Source organism: Theropithecus gelada, chromosome 8 (genome assembly GCF_003255815.1).
Source record: "Theropithecus gelada isolate Dixy chromosome 8, Tgel_1.0, whole genome shotgun sequence".
Lineage (NCBI taxonomy): Eukaryota > Metazoa > Chordata > Mammalia > Primates > Cercopithecidae > Theropithecus > Theropithecus gelada.
Window position 1 is genome coordinate 88960003 of NC_037676.1, and position 21385 is coordinate 88981387.

A 21385-nucleotide genomic window follows, 5' to 3' on the forward strand; every position below is an offset into this window, starting at 1 on the left:
CATATAACAGTCGGATTCTAGCAAGTTCACTCTATAAGCTTATTATGACAATTGATCTTAAGAAGTCACCTGTTTTTGTTAGGAATGAGTGTGCTTCTTAAAGGCATTGTTTCACTTGCTTTCTCTTTTTATTGGTTTTCTCAGAACTCAAGACATGGCTGCCCAGTGTGTCACAAAGGTGGCGCTGAATGTTTCCTGTGCCAATCTTTTGGATAAAGATATAGGATCAAAGTCAGACCCTTTATGTGTGTTATTTTTGAATACAAGTGGTCAACAGTGGTATGAGGTAATGTTAAATACTTTACTTAAAAAGTCATCTGAATTACCCTTTTAACAATGTAAGGAGTTTTTTTTTTATGTTAAAAATAATAACACTACCTCATCTGTTAATGGAGTTTTTTGTGAAAGTTTGCCCTTGATTGTAGAATTTCTCATACACATATAGAAACTTCCTTTAGTTGTCATGCCTGTGTTTATGTTTAGTACATAAAGATGTGAAAATCCAAGTGCACCTTTGATCTGAACAAACTTTTTTGTTTTGGGGGATGGGTGTAGGTTGAGCGCACAGAAAAGATTAAGAATTGCTTGAATCCCCAATTTTCCAAGACATTTATTATTGATTACTACTTTGAAGTGGTTCAGAAATTGAAATTTGGGGTTTATGACATCGACAACAAAACTATTGAGCTGAGTGATGATGACTTCTTAGGGGAATGTGACTGTACCCTTGGACAAGTAAGTATACATAGCCACTGTGCTCTATTTTGTCTAAGTTTTAATGAATTTGGTGTTTTAGGTAAGAATCATTTAATTTTTAAAGTTGAAAAACATGTAATCACTTTAAAGACAGTTTATATATTAATATGCTTGGCTTGAACATTATAGAATTCATCTTATATTTTATATGGGCAGGAACTATGTATTTATGGAAAAGCCTGTTAATTCTTTTGAGTAAGGGAGGCTTCATGAGGCATTTCATTAAGTAATACCAACGCTTTAGCTGCTGCAGAGTTCTCTATAGTTTTGTTATGTTCAAGCCATAAATGCTATCAAGATAACAGCAACTTCTCTGTTCTTCTAACTAGTGAGACTGGCACCTCCTGACTCCCAATGCCCCAACACTACCCACTTTACCTGGCTTGCTCTTACTCAGCCTTATTCCCCCCATAAACCTTCTCTGACCCTCTAGATTAGTTTGGAATCCTTTCCTGAGCTCACTTGGTACTGTCTAGTACTTCTTATCATACTTTTTAATAGTTGCTTAATTATGTGTCTTTCCGGTATATGACAAGTTTGGTCAGGGTAGGGACGTGTCTTGTGGCTCACCATTTTGCTCCTATTTTAATCTGATTCATAAGGAGAGATTATGACCATTTGTATAGACTGAAGAAGGTTTTAGGAGGGAGGAATAATTTTTTTTCAATATGTGACATTTGTCACTCGCATATGTCTTTTACAACTTTATTTTTCAGGGTTGAATTGTTTGGAGATTATGGGTGTTTTCTGTATCTCAAAACCAATATGAAACTGATCAGTTTTCTGGAACTTTGATAAATAATATTAAAGAAAAAATTAAGGAAGTATTTCTTTTTTGGAGGAAAAAATCCCAGTGTAGCTAAAATTCCTATGAATTTGTGAGATATATCAGAGGTATATCTGTTTGACAGAACCTAGGTATACTATATTCCTTCAAGCAATATGACATTTTATAGGAGTTAAATATTGAAGTTGTGTCTCAGTAGAAATATCGAATCCTTTTTTTGTTTTTTTTTTTGTTTTTTTTGAGACAGGGTCTCACTCAGTCACCCAGGCTGGAGTACAGTGGCTCAATCACAGCTCACTGCAGCCTTGACCTCCTGGGTTCAAGTGAGCCTCCCACCTCAGCCTCCCAAGTAGCTGGGACTATAAGCACACGCCATGGCACCTGGCTAATTTTTGTATTACTTTGTAGAGACAGGTTTCGGCATGTTGCTGAGGCTGGGCTTGAACTTGTGGGCTCAAGCAATCCTCCCACATCAACCTCCCAAAGTGCTGGGATTATAGGCATGAGCCACTGCACGTGGCCTTGAATATCATTTATCAAGTGTTCTGAAGCCCACCTTTTACCCAGAAGGTTTCAGCTAAGTGATTTGTTTATACAATGAGAATCTGGTCCTCTTTTTCCATTACAAGGAATGATTTAAACTTTGACATACAGAGGAGATTAAGAAACTAGTGGGTAAGGAGATTGTATCTGCCAGGGTAGGCTCCTTAGAAGTTTTTTCCAATGGGTTTTAAATATGTAGATGATTTTTTTTTTTCTTTTTTTTTTTTTGAAATGGACTCTCGCTCTTGTTGCCCAGGCTGGAGTGCAATGGTGCGAACTCAGCTCACTGCAACCTCTGCCTCCTGAGTTCAAGCGATTCTCCTGCTTCTGCCTCCTGAGTAGCTGGGACCGCAGGCACCCACCACCACGCTTGGCTAATTTTTGTATTTTTAGTAGAGATGGGGTTTCACTATGTAGGCCAGGCTGGTCTCGAACTCCTGACCTCAGGTGATTTGCCTGGCTCAGCCTCCCAAAGTGCTGGGATTGCAGGCATGAGCCACTGTGCCTGGCCCTAAATATGTAGATGACCTAAATCTTTAAGAAACCAACTTAATGTTTCTATTTTTAATGACTTTAAGTGAACCTTGTTCACTTAAACTTGTTCACTCAATCTTTTTTGCTGAAACTATTTCATTTAAAAATTCATAGGTTGAAGGGAAATGAGTATCACTTTCTAATTCTAACAGATTGTTTCCAGTAAGAAGCTAACTCGACCACTGGTGCTGAAAAATGGCAGACCTGCAGGGAAAGGGAGCATTACGGTAAAAATAAGATATTTGTCTTTTGTCTCGAAAGATTTATCATAATAGGACATTCCGAAACTGTGCATATCAGACAAATATTCTGCAGCCATGCTTTGCCACTCAATCTTGAATGTTGCATTCCATCCACCCTTGTCTTGTAGTTATCACAAACGGAAAATGTATTGTGCAAACCAGGAGAAACATGCAATGTGGTAATCCCTTCTTTCAGTTTTTTTAAGTTGCCCATAGAGGTCCAGTGCACCTTGGTGATACCTGCCCCTCCTCTGTGGAAGTAAACTGCTTAATAATCTGGATCAATTTGGTTCTCTACTGGAGAAACATAGTCCTCTCAACATGACAGAAATTTTCCCTAGTGGATTTTATTCCAGAGGGATGTTATATTATGACATGGCCATTGAACCTATAAACTCTTTACCTTCATTTTTTGTGCTTGCTATCTGCTGCCCATCCTCCCACCTGGGCTTTTCATTGCTGATTACTGACTTCAAGAAAATTAATATATGCATTATTGTATTTTACATTTCCCATTATATAATGCCAAGCCTGTAAACCTTATCTTCTAGAGTGTCTGTACAGATAACTGCTGCCTGGAGTGATAGTATTTTAACTTTAGCTCCCTCTGAGAATGTAAGGCTAGTTCCCTGAGAGAGCTATGTTTCAAGGTTATCATGATCATTAAATACATTTCTCTGAGAGCTGTTTTGCTATAGTTTAGATTTCCAAAGGCGTAAGAATGTTCAGGGGTTTTGATTTTTGTGGGAAAGAGAACATTATCAGTAGTTAGCTTCCTTGCTGTGGGGCATGATAGACTGATACTTATTTTTAAGTAGAATGAGTTTTTCAGTTACATTGGATGAAAAACATTGATCTGATAATATCAATGTATAGAGTTTTCTAGGTATGATTTATTCATGCTTCTCAGTATTAGGGAACTTCAGTGTTGTGCAGAGGGTATTCTCAGTCTTCTGGGGTTTTGACATTTCTCTTGAGTGGGGAAGATCCAGTTTGGGCAACCACATTTCAAAAGACATTGCTTAATGCAGACCTGGGCATATTTTGGGCAAATCTTTATTTCACACACATAAAAGAAATAATGGTAGATCTTTCTTAATGATGCCATTTTCTTATGAAACATTTTAGAATTCATTTATATTAGTGTAGGCTTTATATTAGATAACAGAATAAATCAGTGCTTAAGTGTCTATCAGAATTGCTAAAACATATTTTCTTTCACTTACTTTATCTACTCATAGATTTCAGCTGAAGAAATAAAAGATAATAGAGTGGTCTTGTTTGAAATGGAAGCCAGAAAACTGGATAATAAGGTGGGTAGACTATGCAGATTTCAGCAAGGTTGTCATGTTTTGCCTGTTTTTTAAGAAAATGAAAATGCAGTTAATATCATGAACTTCATCATCTGAGCATCACATAGGGTACTAGTTACTTCCAAATTTTGCATGTGTGTGCGTTGTATGTTTAAGCAGAACCCATTTCTCTTCACCTCTTTCATCTAGATGTAATCAAAGGATTTGTTTAGATTAAGAGAGGAGTTGAATAGAAGCATTAATGTTACTGTAAAAGCATGAAAGAGTACAGTTGAATTACTTTCAGGAAAAAAGTGGAAACTCTGTGCTTTATTAATTATAGGACAATTATCCTCTTTGCATTCAAAGGTCAATTTCTTTTTATGAAGGATGAGTATATATAATATATAATAACACAACAATTTAGTATATGGCATGGATTATAATTCTCTTATCTATCTTATCTATCTATCTATCTATCTATCTATCTATCTATCTATCTACCTACCTACCTACCTACCTATATATTTTAGAGACATGGTCTCACTGTGTTGCCCAGGCTGGTCTGGAACTCCTGGGCTCAAGCAATCCTCCCATTTCATACTCCCAAAGTATTAGGATTACAGGTGTGAGCCCCTGAGCCCAGCTTTTTGTACTTAATTCTATAATCTAGTCAATATTCTTCATTGTTTGCAGTTCAATTTGAAAACATTTTAGGGCTAGGCGTGTTGGCTCATGCCTGTAATCCCAGTACTTTGGGAGGCCAAGGTGGGCAGATCACTTGAGCTTAGAAATTTGAGACCAGCTTGGGCAACATGGCGAAACCCCATCTCTACAAAAAATGCAAAAATTAGCTGGGTGTGGTGGCATGTGCCTGTAGTCCCATGTGAGGTAGGAGGATTGCTTGAGCCCAGGAGGTCAAAACTACAGTGAGCAGTAATCATACATTCTCACCTGCGTAATGGAGCAAGATGCTGTCTCAAGAAGAAAAAAAAAAGTAAAGAAAACATTTTAGACTATAGGCTGGGGACTTTTTTGTTGTTGTTTAATTGTGGAAAAATTTAAATATACACAAAACTGGAAAACTATTTTTAAAAAATTTCATGTTCCCATCACCCATTTTCCACAATAATAACTCATGGCCAATTTCATTTAATCTCTACCCTCATCTACTTTCTCTCCTCCCAGACTTCATATCATTTCATCCCTGAATGTGTTGATGTATCTCTGAAGACACTTTAAAAAATGTAATTGTTTAAAGTGTGTTTTAAGTCCTTTTAAATCTATATATTTCTTCCTTTCTTTTACTTCTTTCTTCCCTTCCTCCCTCCCTTCCTTCCTTTCTATCAATTCTTCCATCCATCGTGGAATTTATTCAATGGAGAAAACTGATTTCTTTGTCCTGCAGAAGTTTCCACATTCAAGTTGGGCACAGGTAATATACACCTGTAGTCCCAGCTACTCAGGAGACTGAGGCAGGAAGTTGGCTTGATCCCGGGAGTTTGAGGCTGTAGTGCATTATAATTACAAGACTCCATCTTTTTTTTTTTTTTCCAAAAAGGAATTTTCCATATTTTGTCTATGGCTCATTAAAGGTGTCATTTAACATGTTTCTCTCTCTACTTTTACTTTCTGATTTCTGTAACCTGGCAAATGAATCTAGAAGTATGATCTGCTGGTATTTTTAATTGTTGGCAAGACAGTTTCATCATGTATTTCCATCAGGAGACTCACACTAACTTGTGTGTTTTGGGGATGTTTGTGATCTTTGATGATAACTACCTGGTTTTATTATTAAGAGTCTGGGCCAGGCGCGGTGGCTCACGCCTGTAACCCCAGCACTTTGGGAGTCCGAGGTGGACGGATCACGAGGTCAGGAGATCAAGACCATCCTGGCTAACATGGTGAAAACCTGTCTCTACTAAAAAATACAAAAAATTAGCTGGGCATGGGGGCGGACGCCTGTAGTCCCAGCTACTCGGGAGGCTGAGGCAGGAGAATGGCGTGTACCCGGGAGGCGGAGGTTGCAGTGAGCCGAGATCGCGCCACTGCACTCCAGCCTGGCGACAGAGCAAGGCTCTGTCTCAAAAAAAAAAAGAAAGAAAAAAAAAAAAATCTGTAAAATAGTGATATCGTCAGTCTGTCATTGCTTTTGTTTCTTAGCAAGAATGTTTCTATAGAGAGAAACTTCTCCGCCTTAGGTATTTATTTACTTTGTGGTATAGTTTATATAGGAAAAACAAGTTAAACTGTTTGACTTTTCCCTCATATTTGCCATTTTTCAAAATTATTAAGTTGGTTCCCTAGCATCCCCTAAATGTGACCAGTGAAGTTTTTTTGTTTGTTTTGTTCTGTTTTAGAATTGCTATAAAGTAATAGATTTAAATATTAATAACTGCAATGGATTACTTCTCATAGATGCTTAAGTTATTCCAACTTTGGCCTGAGGGAATTCATTTAAGTTTGTGCTTGAGACCATTTGGCACAACTCCAGGAGTCTTTGAATAGTTTCCTTGCTCTGTGGGATGACAAGAGCTTCAAATAACTTCTTTCTAAAGTTCTTTTTGTCTTTAATAAGCCATGTTCCAAGCTTATTTTATCTAGTTTCTGCCTCAGACTGGCAGATTAAAAGGAACCTTACTTCATTTTGGTGGAATTGGTATTTAGAGACCACAGTCCAGTGCTAGGGGTACTCACTGTTGCGGGTTATTGTCATTCATGGTTTCGAGGGCTTTTCAGTGGACAACAGAAAAGACTTTTTTTTTTAATTTAAGAAAAACTAAATCATGAAATTACACAACTATTTCCAATTCAAATATAGAATTACTGGCTGGGCACGGTGACTCACGCCTGTAATCCAGCACTCCGGGAGGTGGTGGGTAGAACGCTTGAGGTCAGGAGTTCAAGACCAGCCTGGCCAACAAGGTGAAACCCTGCCTCTACTAAAAATACAAAAATTAGCCGATCATGGTGGCATGTACCTGTAGTCCCAACTACTCAAGAGGATGAGGCATGAGAACTGCTTGAACCCAGGAAGGGGAGGTCATAGTGAGCTGAGATCGTACCACTGCACTCCAGCCTTGGTTACGTCTCCAAAACAACAACGACAACAGAAAAAATTTATAGAATTACAGGGACTTATTTTATATTCATACCTCATTTCTCTTGGTTGCTAAAGATATTAACATAATTGCTTATCTGTCTTGTCTCACATGACATTAATAGTTTTAGAATAAAAATATTATTATTAACAGTATTTTTACTGAAAACAGTTTGAGCTTTCTTTGAAGTTCTTTTTGTCTTTAAGGTGTGTATATTCCACTTTTGTTATATAGTCACATTCTTACGATTTAAAGAAATAATTCTTTTGTGTGGTTATGCTGTCACAGTCCTAGTTTCATTTTGCTTTTTATATTTAGGGATTGCTTTTTAAAAAAACCATTTGATTTAATTTTCTTTTATAATCATATAAAAAATTTACATGGCTCTAAAATCTACAAAACAAGGTATTTAAGAAATTTAACTTCTCTCCCTGTCTACCTTGCTTCCACTTTCCTCCGTGCAGATAATAATTTTTAAAAAGTTGTGTTTTATAATTTAATCATTCTGTTTCCTAAATATCTAAGGGTTTTTCTGTATGTATATATACTCGTGTGTGTGTGTGTATGTGTTCATATGTATATGTGTATGTATGTATTTGTATTTATGTTCCCCACCTCCAGCCCTTACATAAGCGTAGCATGCTAGATGTACACTTTCCTCCACCGTGCTTCTTTTACTTAACATATCCTGGAGATTAGAGCCAGCGAGTTTAATTATTGTTTTAGTTCTAATACTAACAACTTAATGAATCTTCGAACAAGTATTGGTTTTTAGCCTTCAAAATGATAACAAGGATATTCTGCCTTTTCCATAGGATTATTTTTAAGATAACTCACACAGGGCATGTTAATGTGTTTTTGAAAAGTTAATTTCTCACTGTTACGTTGCTGTTATTTATTGTGTTTAATTGTGTGTTTATTGTGTGTTATTGTCTTTGTGTTTATATTTTTGACTGTACCAAATATCTTATTTGCTTGACATTAAGCTTTGTATTCAAGAGAGAAATAATTTTATTTTAGTTCTTAATGTAATACTGAAGTTAATTCAGAACTAAAGAAATCTTCAGCTCAGGGATATATCTGCATATATTCCTGTGAGATTAACAAGTGTCCTTTCATTTTCAAAAATAACAAGTCATATATGTTAAGGAATATGCAAATTTCAAAATGAAAATGAGAAAAAAATCATCCATAGTCTTACCACCTGAGTTAATCCATTTTCCCCGAATTTTATCTCACTGTATGTGGGTGAATATGTGTGTACTGAGGATGGTGATAACGGTATTTTTGAGCACTTAGTGTGCTTGAGCATTGTATAGGAGTTCTGTGGTGAATCACAGAGGAAATGGAAGGTGCAGTTTGTGCCCTTGAAGTGTTTCTATTATGCGTTCCACGTATCTACCTCTGGTCATTTGTGCATGCAAAGAAATGTGTGGTATTGGTGAAGGGGTTTTGGATATAGAAGGGTGAGATATGAAGTTAAGGCCTGGATCCATTAATTAATTAGATATGTGATCTTGGGAAAATCATTAACCCCTCTGAATCAATTTTCTCACTGATAACTTCCCTGTCTCCATAGAGTTGGTATGGCTAATGTTTGTGATGTCATTTATTTAAAACTACTCAGTGATATGTGAATGAAAATGGTTAAAGGTGAAAACAAGGCAAAAACATATGTTATGGTATATTTGACCACTGCATTTTAAAACCGTCATGTTTTTGAGAAGTCAGGGTATGATATACAGCATTATGAGCACTTATCACAAGCACTTTGATAATTCTCCCTAGTAGACTTCAGTAAGTTGCTAAGTTAGGGAGAAAGGTGATGAGATGTGTATTTACTACCAGTACTATAGAGTTAGACTTCAGGGGGTTGCCAATATGTGTAAAGTATGGTCACACATGGTTTCATGGGTTCAGAGGAGAACAAATGCTTTTTGTTGTTTGTTTTAATTGTAGGATCTATTTGGAAAGTCAGACCCATACCTGGAATTCCACAAGCAGACATCTGATGGAAACTGGCTGATGGTTCATCGGACAGAGGTGAACCTCTGAATTTGAAAAGCAGAGTGGAGGTGTTCTTTGGAATTATTGTAATCTGAGTTTTAGACAGCTTATATTTATAAAAATATCAATCTGAGTTCAGACTTACATATAGCCAGAGATACAAGTTCAGACTTACATATAGCCATGTTCACATTTTTTTCTTTCAGTGAGGAGGTGCTACCATACTTTATGATTTTTATGTTGAAAAATTTTAAGCCCGATGAAGAACACTAAATGTATTCCTCTGCACCCCTCACCTAGATTCACCAGATGGACACACACTCCCACACACTTGTGCTCTCTGTCTCTGTTTCTGTCCCTCTCTGTCTCTGTCTCTCTCTCTCTCTCTCACATACACACACACACACACACACACACACACACACTTATGCACACATATATTTTCCTTTTGGAAAATCATCCTAATGGAGCTACAGACATAATAACTCTTATCTTTAAATGCTGCAGCAGGCCAAGTGTGGTGGCTCATGCTTGTAATCCCAGCACTTTGGGAAGCCAAGGTGGATGGATCACTTGAGGTCAGGAGCTCGAGACCAGCCTGGCCAACATGGTGAAATCCCGTCTCTACTAAAAATACAAAAATTAGCCAGGCGTGGTAGCACTTGCCTGCGGTCCCAGCTACTCAGGAGGCCGAGGCACAAGAATTGCTTGAACCCAGGAGGCGGAAGTTGCAGTGAGCTGAGATTGCACCACTGCACTCCATCCTGGGCAGCTGAGCGAGACTCCACCTCAAAATAAATAAATAAATAAATAAATAAATTCCACAGCAGGTATGTTTAAAGAACAGGGGTATTCTATACAATCAGACTTGAGAAAATTGACATTTGACATAGCTAAATGTATCATCATTCGGTATACCATTCAACTTCAGATTTCCTCGGTTGTCCCACAGGTTTTATATGTATTTTGTTTTGCTTTGTTTTGTTCAGAATCCAGTCAAGGCTCATATTTTGGATTTGACTATTATATTCCCAATAGAGGACTCTTCTCCCTATCTTCCTTGGTGCCACTGAATATCTTGAAAATCAAGACCAGAATGTCCAACATTCTGGATTCTTCTGTTTCCTCACAACTAGATCCAGATCAAACATTTCTGTCAAAAACACTATGTGTGTTCCTTTTCTTTACATTTTCAGGAGGCTCATGGTACCAGTCTGCCCAGCATTGATGTCAAGCTTGGCTACTTGGTTAAAATGATGACCACCAGATCTCACCATGATAAAGTCTCATTTTTCCCCCTTTTTAATTAATAAGTGATATGTGGTGTGAAACTATGAGACTGCATGAATTACCTGTTCTCTAGCACTTCAACCAGTGGTTTTAGTATCCATTGATGATCCTTGCCTAATGAATTATGGGTAGTAAAATAGTGATTTTTCAAAATCTTTCATCCTTTTTACTTATATTAGCAGACGTTCCTCTTTCATCTCTTCTCTCTCACTTTCTTTCCTTTTATTTTTAGTATCATTATAAATTCATGGATTGTTATAACAGTGTATGCTTTGTGTTAACTCATTACTCTATTTTTGCTGCTCAGATTAATCCAAGTTTGACTAGAGAGAGCTCCTAGTCTCTAAAATGGCTCTTGGTTTTTCTTTTTGACCTCATTTGTCTTTAAGCATTCTCTTAAGTTAGAGTATGTTCTCAGTTCTCCTTGTACTTTTTCTGTCCCAGAGCTGGTATGAGCTTGTCTCTTAATAAGCTCTATTTCTGCAGGACGGTAGTAGTATTTAGACACTGACATCTGAGTGCTAAATGTGCTCATTGCTACTGGATATCATTGCTTTTAGGCCTTTTCAGTGGACAAAGCTAAGAAATTTGTATATTTGTGTTTATCTGTTTATTATGTATGTATATATGGTATTAAAATTTTATATTATAAATGTGGACTTACTTCTCCAATTCAATTCCAACATAGTGAGTTTCTTATTCTGTATTACCTTTTCTTACTTCGTATTTGAATCTTCTGTGCCCTGCAATAAAACCGTGGTTGCTAATAAAATCAATAATCCTCTGCAGTTTTTTTTTTGTTTTTTTTTTGTTTTTTTGTTTTTTTGTTTTTTTGTTTTTTTGAGATGTAGTCTTGCTCTGTCACCCAGGCTGGAATGCAGTGGCACGATCTCCACTCGCTGCAACCTCCACCTCCCGGATTCCAGCAATTCTCCTGCCTCAGCCTCCTGAGTAGCTAGGATTATAGGCGTGCACCACTACACCCAGCTAATTTTTAATTTTTTTAGTAGAGACAGGGTTTCACCATGTTGGCCAGGCTGGTCTCAAACTCCTGACCTCAGGTGATCTGCCCATCTCGGCCTTCCAAAGTTTGGGGATTACAGGCATGAGCCACCGCGCCCGGCCATCCTCTGCAGTTTCTAAGTGCTCCTTGTAGTAGGTAGATGTATTTTCCAAATAGTTTTCTACTTTCCTCAGAATGTACCACAACTGTACAATTTATTACATTTTTCATGTAACAGTTGTATAATATTGTTCTAGGTAGATTTTTTGTGGAAATAGTTGAGTTGATGAAAAGGTGAAGGATGAATGGTGAGAGAATAGCAAGAACCTAGGAAGGGCAGGAGCAAAATGTTAATGAACTGGAAATTTTTTCTAACAGCTCTTTGAAACCACATTTTTATAGGTTGTTAAAAACAACTTGAATCCTGTTTGGAGGCCTTTTAAGATCTCTCTGAACTCCTTGTGTTACGGAGATATGGACAAAACTATTAAGGTAATTTGAAATTTTATATATATATATAAAATACATAAATATATACATGTTCACCTATTTTATAAAATTAATACATAGGATAGTATCTAAAGAAAGTAAATGATATAACAGACACCTATAGAGTTAAATTTTATGTGTGTAGAATAATACTAAAATAGAAATGTCTTCTGATAAGTGGCATAGTTTGAGGAGTAGGCATGTTTGACTAATCTGTTGACCTAATGCTTAGTCAAACAGTGTCATTTCTATTTTATTCTTTATTTTAAAAAATCAAATGTCCAGTTTAAAATTTTTTCCTTTTAATAAGATTCCTCTGCTCTGCTAATAGGAACCTCAAACTACATTATTTGCCTTTGGTATGTCTGTTGCAGATAGAAGCAGATGTTACCCTAAGAACTCAGAGCTTGCTTCTACCCTTAGTAAAGGAGGGGAGTGTTGATGGCATTTTTCTTCCTTATTTTCAGAATGAGATAAGTAATTAATTGAAAGCCTTTAGAAGGCTTTAGTTTTAGAGTATCAGGGAAGTGAAGTATGAACAGCAAATAGCAGATGTCTCGGTGTTTTTTAAAATGTTTTTATTCATAGGCATTTATTTGAAAAAAGAGTAAAAAAATAAATGAAAGAAAACTCATGGAGTGGTGTTGAGAATGAAAAATATTTACATACATATACATAAAAAACACTTTTGTACTAGAATTATTATCTTTACATGATTACAGATAGAAGTCTTTTTTATGTTCAGACGTCAGTAGATCAAAGGGATTTTTTGGTTTGTCTTTCTCTTTTTTTGATAATGAATAGGGTAAAAGCAGGCAAGGCAATGAGGAATAAGTATAAGATTTGGAGTCAGACCACAGTTCAAGATTTGACTTAGTCCTGTAACCGGCTAAGGGATCTTGGGCAGGTAACCAAACTTCTTCACATTTACTTATTTATTTATTTTGCTTATTAGTAGGAAACTTCACCTGGATTCTTCACTTTTATAATAGAGTTAAGAATTTCTACATTGCAGAAAAGCAAAAATTAAATGAACAGAAGTGAAAGTTTTGTGAAAATTTTGTAAAGGTGCCATCGTTACTGAAAAACTGCTTCATTTTTGCTGGGTGTGGTCTCAGGCCTGTAATCCCAGCACTTTGGGAGGCTGAGGCAGTTGAATTGCCTGAGCTCAGGAGTTTGAGACCAGCCTAGGCAACATGACTAAATACTGTCTCTACAGAAAATACAAAAATTAGCTGGGTATGGTGGTGCACACCTGTGGTCCCAGCTACTCGGGAGGCTTAGGTGGGAGGATCCCTTGACCCTGGGAGGCAGAGGTCTCAATAAGCCAAGATTGCTTCACACTGCACTCCAGCCTGGGTGCCTAAGTGAGCCCCTGTCAAAAAAAAAAAAAAAAAAAAAACCAACTGCTTCATTTCTGAGATCCATAAAAAATTGCTTCAAATTTGTAAAGAACTTTAAAAATCAATCTAAATATGATTGGTAAGGTATTTGAAACAGTAGTGAAAATCCAGGTCCAAAATAAATAGTTGAAAACTAGCTATAAAATTATTTTTTATCATTATACCAAATCCAGACTTTTGCTTTTCCTATTAAAAATAGTAAACATGATTAGATGTCAGACGGCAGGTAAATCTGGGGAAAAATGTCTAAGCCATGACTATTTGATTGTGTGTAGTGATATTTTAACAACAAAACAATGTTTTTTAAACTTTTTTGCTCACAGTGGCATGCTTACAGGGCTATTTTATTATAGTAAGTAAATTGATTTTCTGAGCTTTCTCTGATGAATGTCTTCCATTCTTAAAAGTTTCTTGGTTTGTTTTTATTTGTTTTTAACTATACACAACTTGGTTTGCTACGTCATCACTGACTTTATTTCGTTTAGTTCTGCATTTCTTTGCAATATCAGAAAAGTCATACATTTGTGATTTACCGTTTGAAAATTGCTTGTAGGGATAGTAAAGAATTATAGAGCAGAGAATAGAGTCAGAATCCTCAGTAGTTTCTTTGCTGTGGTGTGTTATTATTCTGGCATGTATTATTTTCATTAAGATCAAGTGAATACGAGAAATAATCATGCATGCTGCCACTTTGCCTAAAATGGGAATGCCTTACTGAATGTAGTGTTGCGTGGTGTGTGCATTCTCTTTCATATATACATATGCCCATGTGTATATATGTATACATTTATTTATTTATTACACATGTTTATTATGTATACTATATATGCACGTGTATATGCATATTACATATCCATTAAATGTATATGAATACATGTATATATTATATACTTGTATATACATATGCATGTGTATATATGCATATATTGTTATGCCTACCATTGTTTAAAAAGCCAATAGTACTGGTCTTTGAATTCTTGAAAAGAGAAAAATTAAACGACACAAATCGTCTTATCTCAAACAGTATCTGAACATATGACAACATTATAAATATCATGTCTGCCTTCAAGGGGACAAGAGGCAGCTTTTTCTATATATTTATTATAGTGAGTAATCAAAACTTTTAGTTTAAAAATATTATTTACATTTCCTGAAATTTTAACGTACGAATAGTCTAAACATATGAACCGTTTTAGCCCTTCATAATCTTTACTTAGATAAAATCTTGGCCTTGTCAAAGCTTAATCTTGTCTTAGATATAAATTGGTGTTCCCTGATTGCAAATCTAAACTGCAAGGTTCTATTTTCCATAACTGAAAATGTCTGTTTAAAAAACACGAACTTATTAAAATATTAAGATAGTTTGTTTTCTACCTTATCTAAATATTACTTCCTCTAAAAATTATGGAAATTTTTACATTTCTTTTCTCTTGGCACATTAAAGAGTCATATAAAAGGTTTTTGGTTTAAAAATTGGATACTGAGTAGGGCAAGGGTCAAACTGTCAGACTCGGTCAGTGGCCAAAATACCTGCAAAGCATTTTCTTAAAAAAATAAAATTCCTTTCTGTTACTCAAAATTGAAATTCTCAATCTTGGCTGTTTTGATTGATTGATTTGTAGTCTTCCTGAAGAATAATGAAAATAGAAGTAGGGAATGAAAGACTTCCAGTTATGATAAGCATTCATTTCATAGAACTAAGGGGAAAAATAGTCACTTTGCCAAGTAAACATAGAAAATCCTGAGCATTTTAGCTTGGCAGTTAAGTTTGAGAAGGATATTAGCAAGATAAAACTCTCTATTGGCTGATGGTAAATACAAATTGCTTCTTACTTAAGAGTTTTTTTTTTAAAGTATAGGTTCTAAGATTTCAAAGTGTCCTTAGCACAGCTTTACTTTACCTGTGTTGGTTACCACACAAGGCATACCATCTTCTAAGACTATTTAATTCCTCTAAGTTTTAGTTCTGCAAAATGGGCATCATAGTAACAAGATTCCAACTGTCTACCTCACAAGACTATTTACAGAATGTGCACAGTGTATATAATAAATGTTTGCAGAAATGAAATAATCTGTTTTGAAATAAAATACTATAAAAACATTGGTGTTAAATGTTCACAATCATGGTCAGTTTTCAGCTTCTCTTGAACACTTCTGTTTGCTAGTAGTTCATGCCACCTAATTTTTCCCATTGCAAATAATATTCTAGTATGCTGGTGAATATTTACTCTTTGACTGCTCTGTCAACCTGTCACGAAATTACATGCAACTCAAATACTCTCACCTCTCTTCTGTCTCCTTTCAGAGAGAGAAAGCATTTAATCAGAGCCAGATCTAAGACTAGAACTCACCCTGTCTCACATGGAAATAGAGTAAATATGACCCGGTGTAGATACTTCCTCAGTGGACTAAGTACTCTTAGCCTGGAATTGTTCTTTTCATTGTAAGAGTTGTGATCTTCACAATGATGCAAATCTGGCTTCATCATATGTAACTTCTAATATAAGCCTAACCTTACCAAACTGCAGCTAATGAAATATATTTTTCATAATTCTAAATTATCTAGGATTTAATTATATAAATTTTAGCTTTCTAGAATGTTAACTTCCTTTCCTTCTCCAGATAATGGCTTTTAGCCATTGCATAGTAATAAGGCAAAGAAGTGGATGAGAAAGAAGGTATACCTCCTTTTTGCCCTTTATCAGCACTTATAGAAGGCATGATAGAGGAGCTGGAAACTGCTTAATGTGGAATTGAAACAGTATTTGTGTTTTTCATCTGCCTGTGGTTTTAGATCTATTTAGATCCCCATTCCAAGGATAGCTGGGGTTTGAAAGTGTTTCAATATTGCTTCTCTAGGATATGAATTCCTACTTTCCCAAGTAGGGACTGCATATTCCATATTTTCATTTACTATAATTAAAAGGGCACTTCGTGATAGATTGTATTTATCACAGCCAATACTTTTTAATTGATTTTTATATATTTTTATTATATTTAATTTCAGGTGGAGTGTTATGATTATGACAATGATGGGTCACATGATCTCATTGGAACCTTTCAAACCACCATGACAAAACTGAAAGAAGCCTCCAGAAGCTCACCTGTAAGTTACATCTGTGCATTTTCATATACTTTATAGTTGGACTGTGTATTTATTACTGTATTTCATTTTTTTCCCACAGCATCAAATGGTTTACTATGCTTTCACTCTATATTGCATAATGCCCCGAAATGTTTAGTAATCACATAATCCACAATTCATACTTGGGGTATGAATTTTATTGAGCAGAACACCACATAACAGTTACTAATGCCAGATGAGGACTCCAACTACATGGAGGACAGCAAAGATGATCACAATGTCAGTCACTAGGAATAGAAGTCCAAACCTTTTGCCCATTGTATCATGGTATTGGAGTCAAGGTAAACACAATGCAGGCAAGCACTAGAGGGAACCACACTTTACTCACAGAGAGAAGAGACAGAGCAATATCAGCTTTAAAAGTAGGCATTGATTTCCATGGCCAGCAGTTCCATCCAGCAGCTAATGCAGGGCAGTTGGCCCCAGTGCGCTTGTCTAGTGCTATAGAAGAATGACCCTGCCCCTCTCAAATAGACTAGGAAATACTGAAAGCTGGGGGCAGGCCTGAGAGTCATTAAGCACAGGCTTCAGCAGGACCAAAGAGCACTTATTGAGCCTGAAGGTATAAATGAATAAGTGAAGTAATCTAGCCCTTTTTCAATAAGAATTCAGTTTGTGGAATTTCTGTAGCTCTAATATACAATAATTTTTTAATTGTTTTTCCTGTTTTTAATTTCTAATACTCAATAATTAATACTTATGATTGTGACTGAGACTCCAGCAAGATCCTGAACCATCAAAGAATTTGTTTAACATAATTTTGTTTTACATCGTTGTATTTTACCACATGTATTTTTTAGTGTTTGATTCTTGGAAAACTAGTAATGACTGTCTGAAGTACATAAGTGGCTTTGTGTTAACCAGAAGAGGTGACTTATCAAGTATTTATTGAATATGTCTTATATTATTATTAGGCAAGCCAGTGAGAATTTGAAGGTATAACTTGGAGGTGATTATAACGTAACTGTGAAGAAAAAAATTAAATGAGACACTTGAGAATAACACAGAGTATGTAACTAAATTTCATGTAGTTGTAGAAATTTAAAGAGAGAGAGATCAGAGAAGACTAGAGGAGTAGTGGAAGTTATAGAGGAGAACAACTTGAGCCAAGCCCTCAAGATGGATAGGGAGATAGGATGGGGGAAGGAAGATCATTCTTTTGGGAGAAGGAAATATAAAGCAAGAGGAGGTGTTAGATCAATTTTTAACATGTATTCCCAGTGGAAAGAGAAGATCTTTGCTGCATATTTTACCATAGAGTTGGGCTTCATATATTTGTTTTATGATGTTACTTTTTTTTTTTTCTTTCCTTTGCAGCATATTTTCATTCTTTATGTTGGTAACAGCTAGGAGTAATATTTTATTTCCTTTACTATACCATATTATACCATAGAGCCCAACTCTATGGTAAAATATACAGCAAAGAGAAAAGATTATGCCTCGGAACATTTGCAAGAAAATTACCTGCAGAGGTAAAATTTATCTGGGGGAACTATTTTGAAAGGTATGCAATTTTAGGAATGTCTTAATTGTTAGAAATTTACCTGATAAATATTCCACATATTTAACATATTATGTAATTGTTTCAGAGTTATATTTTGCAACAGACCTATATCAGTAGGTAGTTTGATTCTAAAGGGAAAAAAGTCATTCACTTAAGTTCACACTGGCATTTCTAATATTGCTAATAAAAAGTAACATTTTTGTCTTCTCTTCCTACAGGTTGAATTTGAATGCATAAATGAGAAAAAAAGGCAAAAGAAAAAAAGCTACAAGAATTCAGGTGTTATCAGTGTCAAACAGTGTGAGGTCAGTTGGCCTTGGCTACTTATTTTTATTTATTTATTTATTTTTGAGCTGGAGTCTCGCTCTATTGCCCAGGCTGCAGTGCAGTGGCACAATCTTGGCTCACTGCAACCTCCGCCTCCCGGGTTCAAGCAATTCTCTGCCTCAGCCTCCCAGGTAGCTGGGATTACAGACGCCCACCATGACACTGTATTTTTTGTAGAAACGAGGTTTCACCATGTTGGCCAGGCTGGTCTTGAACTCCTGACCTCATGATCCACTCGCCTTGGCTTCCCAAAGTGCTGGGATTACAGGCGTGAGCCACTGCGCCCAACCCAAGCCTTGGCTACTTATAATATAATGAGATCATATTTCAAGTTCTCCTGTTAGTATGATTTATATTAAACAAATACTTGAATTTCAGGCAGTTGAAAATCACATGAGCATCTGGTCACCTTTAGCAAAAAGAATCAAGTAGGGAAGAGGAAAAAAAATCAAGTAACCTGTTTCTAAGGTTTGACAAGTTATTTGCAAAGGACAAGGATAAGTTTTTCATTATCTTAGGAAATATAAAGAAGCATAGTATTTTCTCAGCTCTTTAGTGGAGATGACCTGACCCAATGCATTTATCCTCTTCTTAATTTCAATAGAAAATGTTATGAGTAGAGGGGAAAAGCCAAGATTTCTTAGGTTGAACAAGTGGAGTGGAGTTTTTGTTTTTTAAATGTTGACTACTATGCTTATTAAAGCCCTCAACATATTGGATTCATTACTAATATCTTAAAACTTAAAATTAGTATATTTCATCTTCGGCCATTAATATTCTAATCTTAACATTGCTGTAAGTATCTTGAAGTAAAATCTTACAGGTTCATGGCACATAGGGGAAGGGATATCTTAAACCTGAATGCAGGGGTAATTTCCATGTTTATATTATGTCCTGTTCAGTTTACAGACTTTTAAAAATATATGCCAAAGAGTTTTTTGCTTCTCTTGTATAGTAGGAGAGTTGTAATTTTAACAGTTTTCTCTTATTATTAGATTACAGTGGAATGCACATTCCTTGACTATATAATGGGAGGATGTCAGCTGAATTTTACCGTAAGTAACACACTGAATTTTTCAGCATAGGCTTTTTCCTCCAAGTTGCAGTATATTTTCTTCACTGCAAAACTGACTTTGTAATGAAATTTTCACAATCTATTTAGCATAGTCTTCTTAGAGTCCTCAGGCAGGTTGTCTGGGCTCATCCATCGTGAAGCTCTCTTTGTTGATGAGCTCTCTTTCTCCTGAGAGAAAGCAGATGTGTACAAACCTACTAACCAGTGGTTATCCTGAAGTAATTTAAGGACTAGAAAGCATTAGTGAGACAACCTTATAAAAGACAACCCCTAAGCCTAAGTAGTGGATATAGTAATTCATTATTTAAACCATCTAGAAAAGTAGAGGCATCAGGTTGTTTCACACTTAGGCTTTACTTGTTTCATTTTCTATGGAAATAAGTGGTAGACATTTGTTAGGAAGTCGGCGCCAGGATGCATGATTATATCCCATCTCTTGAAGTTTTCCCGGACATCAAGCACAGGTGTCCCTGCCTTCTCCTTAGTAAGGGCTGCAATTGTTATTTGGCAGGTGGGAGTGGACTTCACTGGCTCCAATGGTGACCCAAGGTCTCCAGACTCCCTTCATTACATCAGCCCCAATGGCGTTAATGAGTATTTGACTGCTCTCTGGTCTGTGGGACTGGTCATTCAAGATTATGATGCGTGAGTATGATTTTGGAAAAACTAAAATACATGTTTCCACAATTCCCCAGAAAGGGTAGTTTGTTTCGTCGGCTAGTACTCTGCTATAGGTGGTAGGACGATAATGCTTTCTCCCTAAAATCCCCCCGTCTTGTCTTCTATTTTTCTCTTTGTGGCAATCTTGCTGTTTACCTTAGATCTCTAATATCTTGCTGTGATTAGTTATGATATATTGTGTGTACTTTGCTTTATAGTACATATAGTTTGCTATTTACTTCCTGACTAATGTCAGCAAGGCTCTTGTTTCTTTAGTCTGGTTTCCTTGGGGCTTATTCATTAGGCATAAGTTGTATGAGTGATTGAAGCCCAGAAGACATGTTTTATAAACACAGAAACTATTTCTTAACATATCTATCTCCTTGGCAGTTGTCAAATTATTTTTTTAATGATGACTTTTAACAAGTGCTGAAGGATAACTAGATCTAATTGCTATGAAATATTCTGAGTGGTTATCGATGGTTAGGTTTTGAATAGATTTAAATAGGTCCTCTTGAGGGTTTACTGAACAATATGGAAAACATCTGCATTAGTAATGTTTTTCCTGGATGTATTAAGAGTACAGAATAAAGTTTCTCTTGTTTTTATCTATTATTATTATATTTTCATATTGATGGGGCTTTTAATTAATCTGTAGCATTTAAAGAGGTGAAATTTGTAGGCACATGCAAAGAAATCTAAAGCAAGGTGGCAGTTCCAATTTCAGGCTAGTAAGTTTTAAGGCAAAAATCATTAAATATATTTAACATATATAGAAAGTTACTTTATTAGAAAGTAGTGAGAGCTTAGAAAGGTGGTCAGATATAACACAGAATTAAAAAATTAATAATTTCTCACTAGCAGATATTAAAAGTATTCTTGCAGTTATCTTAATTACAAGTATGGAATTAGGACATGACCAGTGGAACCAAGCAAACAGTCCAGAAATAGACCCATGTGTATAAGTGAATTTAGGGGAAGGAGTTGTAAAAGCTGTCAAACTGGACAAAAATTAAATTTGGATCCCTGACTCATACTTGCATGTTTTAGGATATTATTCTGTATAAATTAGAGTACAGACCAAACTGCTGAAATGGACACCCAAAAACAAAGTGACTTTGACAAAATAGAGGTTTATTTCACGTTGCATGTCTAGGGGTAAGTATAATACTTAAGAACTGATAGGAGAGTTCTGCTATTCTCAATTCACAGCTTCCCTCTCTGGGT

The 21385-nt window shown here is 35.9% G+C and overlaps 1 protein-coding gene across 4 annotated transcripts in view; it reads left to right on the forward strand.

Annotated features, from left to right (window-relative positions):
* The window catches only part of CPNE3 (copine 3), a 46132-nt gene that overhangs the window by 14248 nt on the left and 10499 nt on the right, over window positions 1-21385 (forward strand). For all 4 annotated transcript variants that reach the window (XM_025393843.1, XM_025393845.1, XM_025393846.1 and 1 more), the window contains 10 exons: window positions 145-286; window positions 556-735; window positions 2773-2847; window positions 4104-4175; window positions 9215-9298; window positions 11958-12047; window positions 16455-16553; window positions 18315-18401; window positions 19419-19478; window positions 20010-20143. In XM_025393843.1, coding sequence (XP_025249628.1) covers window positions 155-286; window positions 556-735; window positions 2773-2847; window positions 4104-4175; window positions 9215-9298; window positions 11958-12047; window positions 16455-16553; window positions 18315-18401; window positions 19419-19478; window positions 20010-20143 — 1013 coding nt within the window. In that variant the 5' untranslated portion in view covers window positions 145-154. The remainder of the gene's footprint in view (window positions 1-144; window positions 287-555; window positions 736-2772; window positions 2848-4103; window positions 4176-9214; window positions 9299-11957; window positions 12048-16454; window positions 16554-18314; window positions 18402-19418; window positions 19479-20009; window positions 20144-21385) is intronic.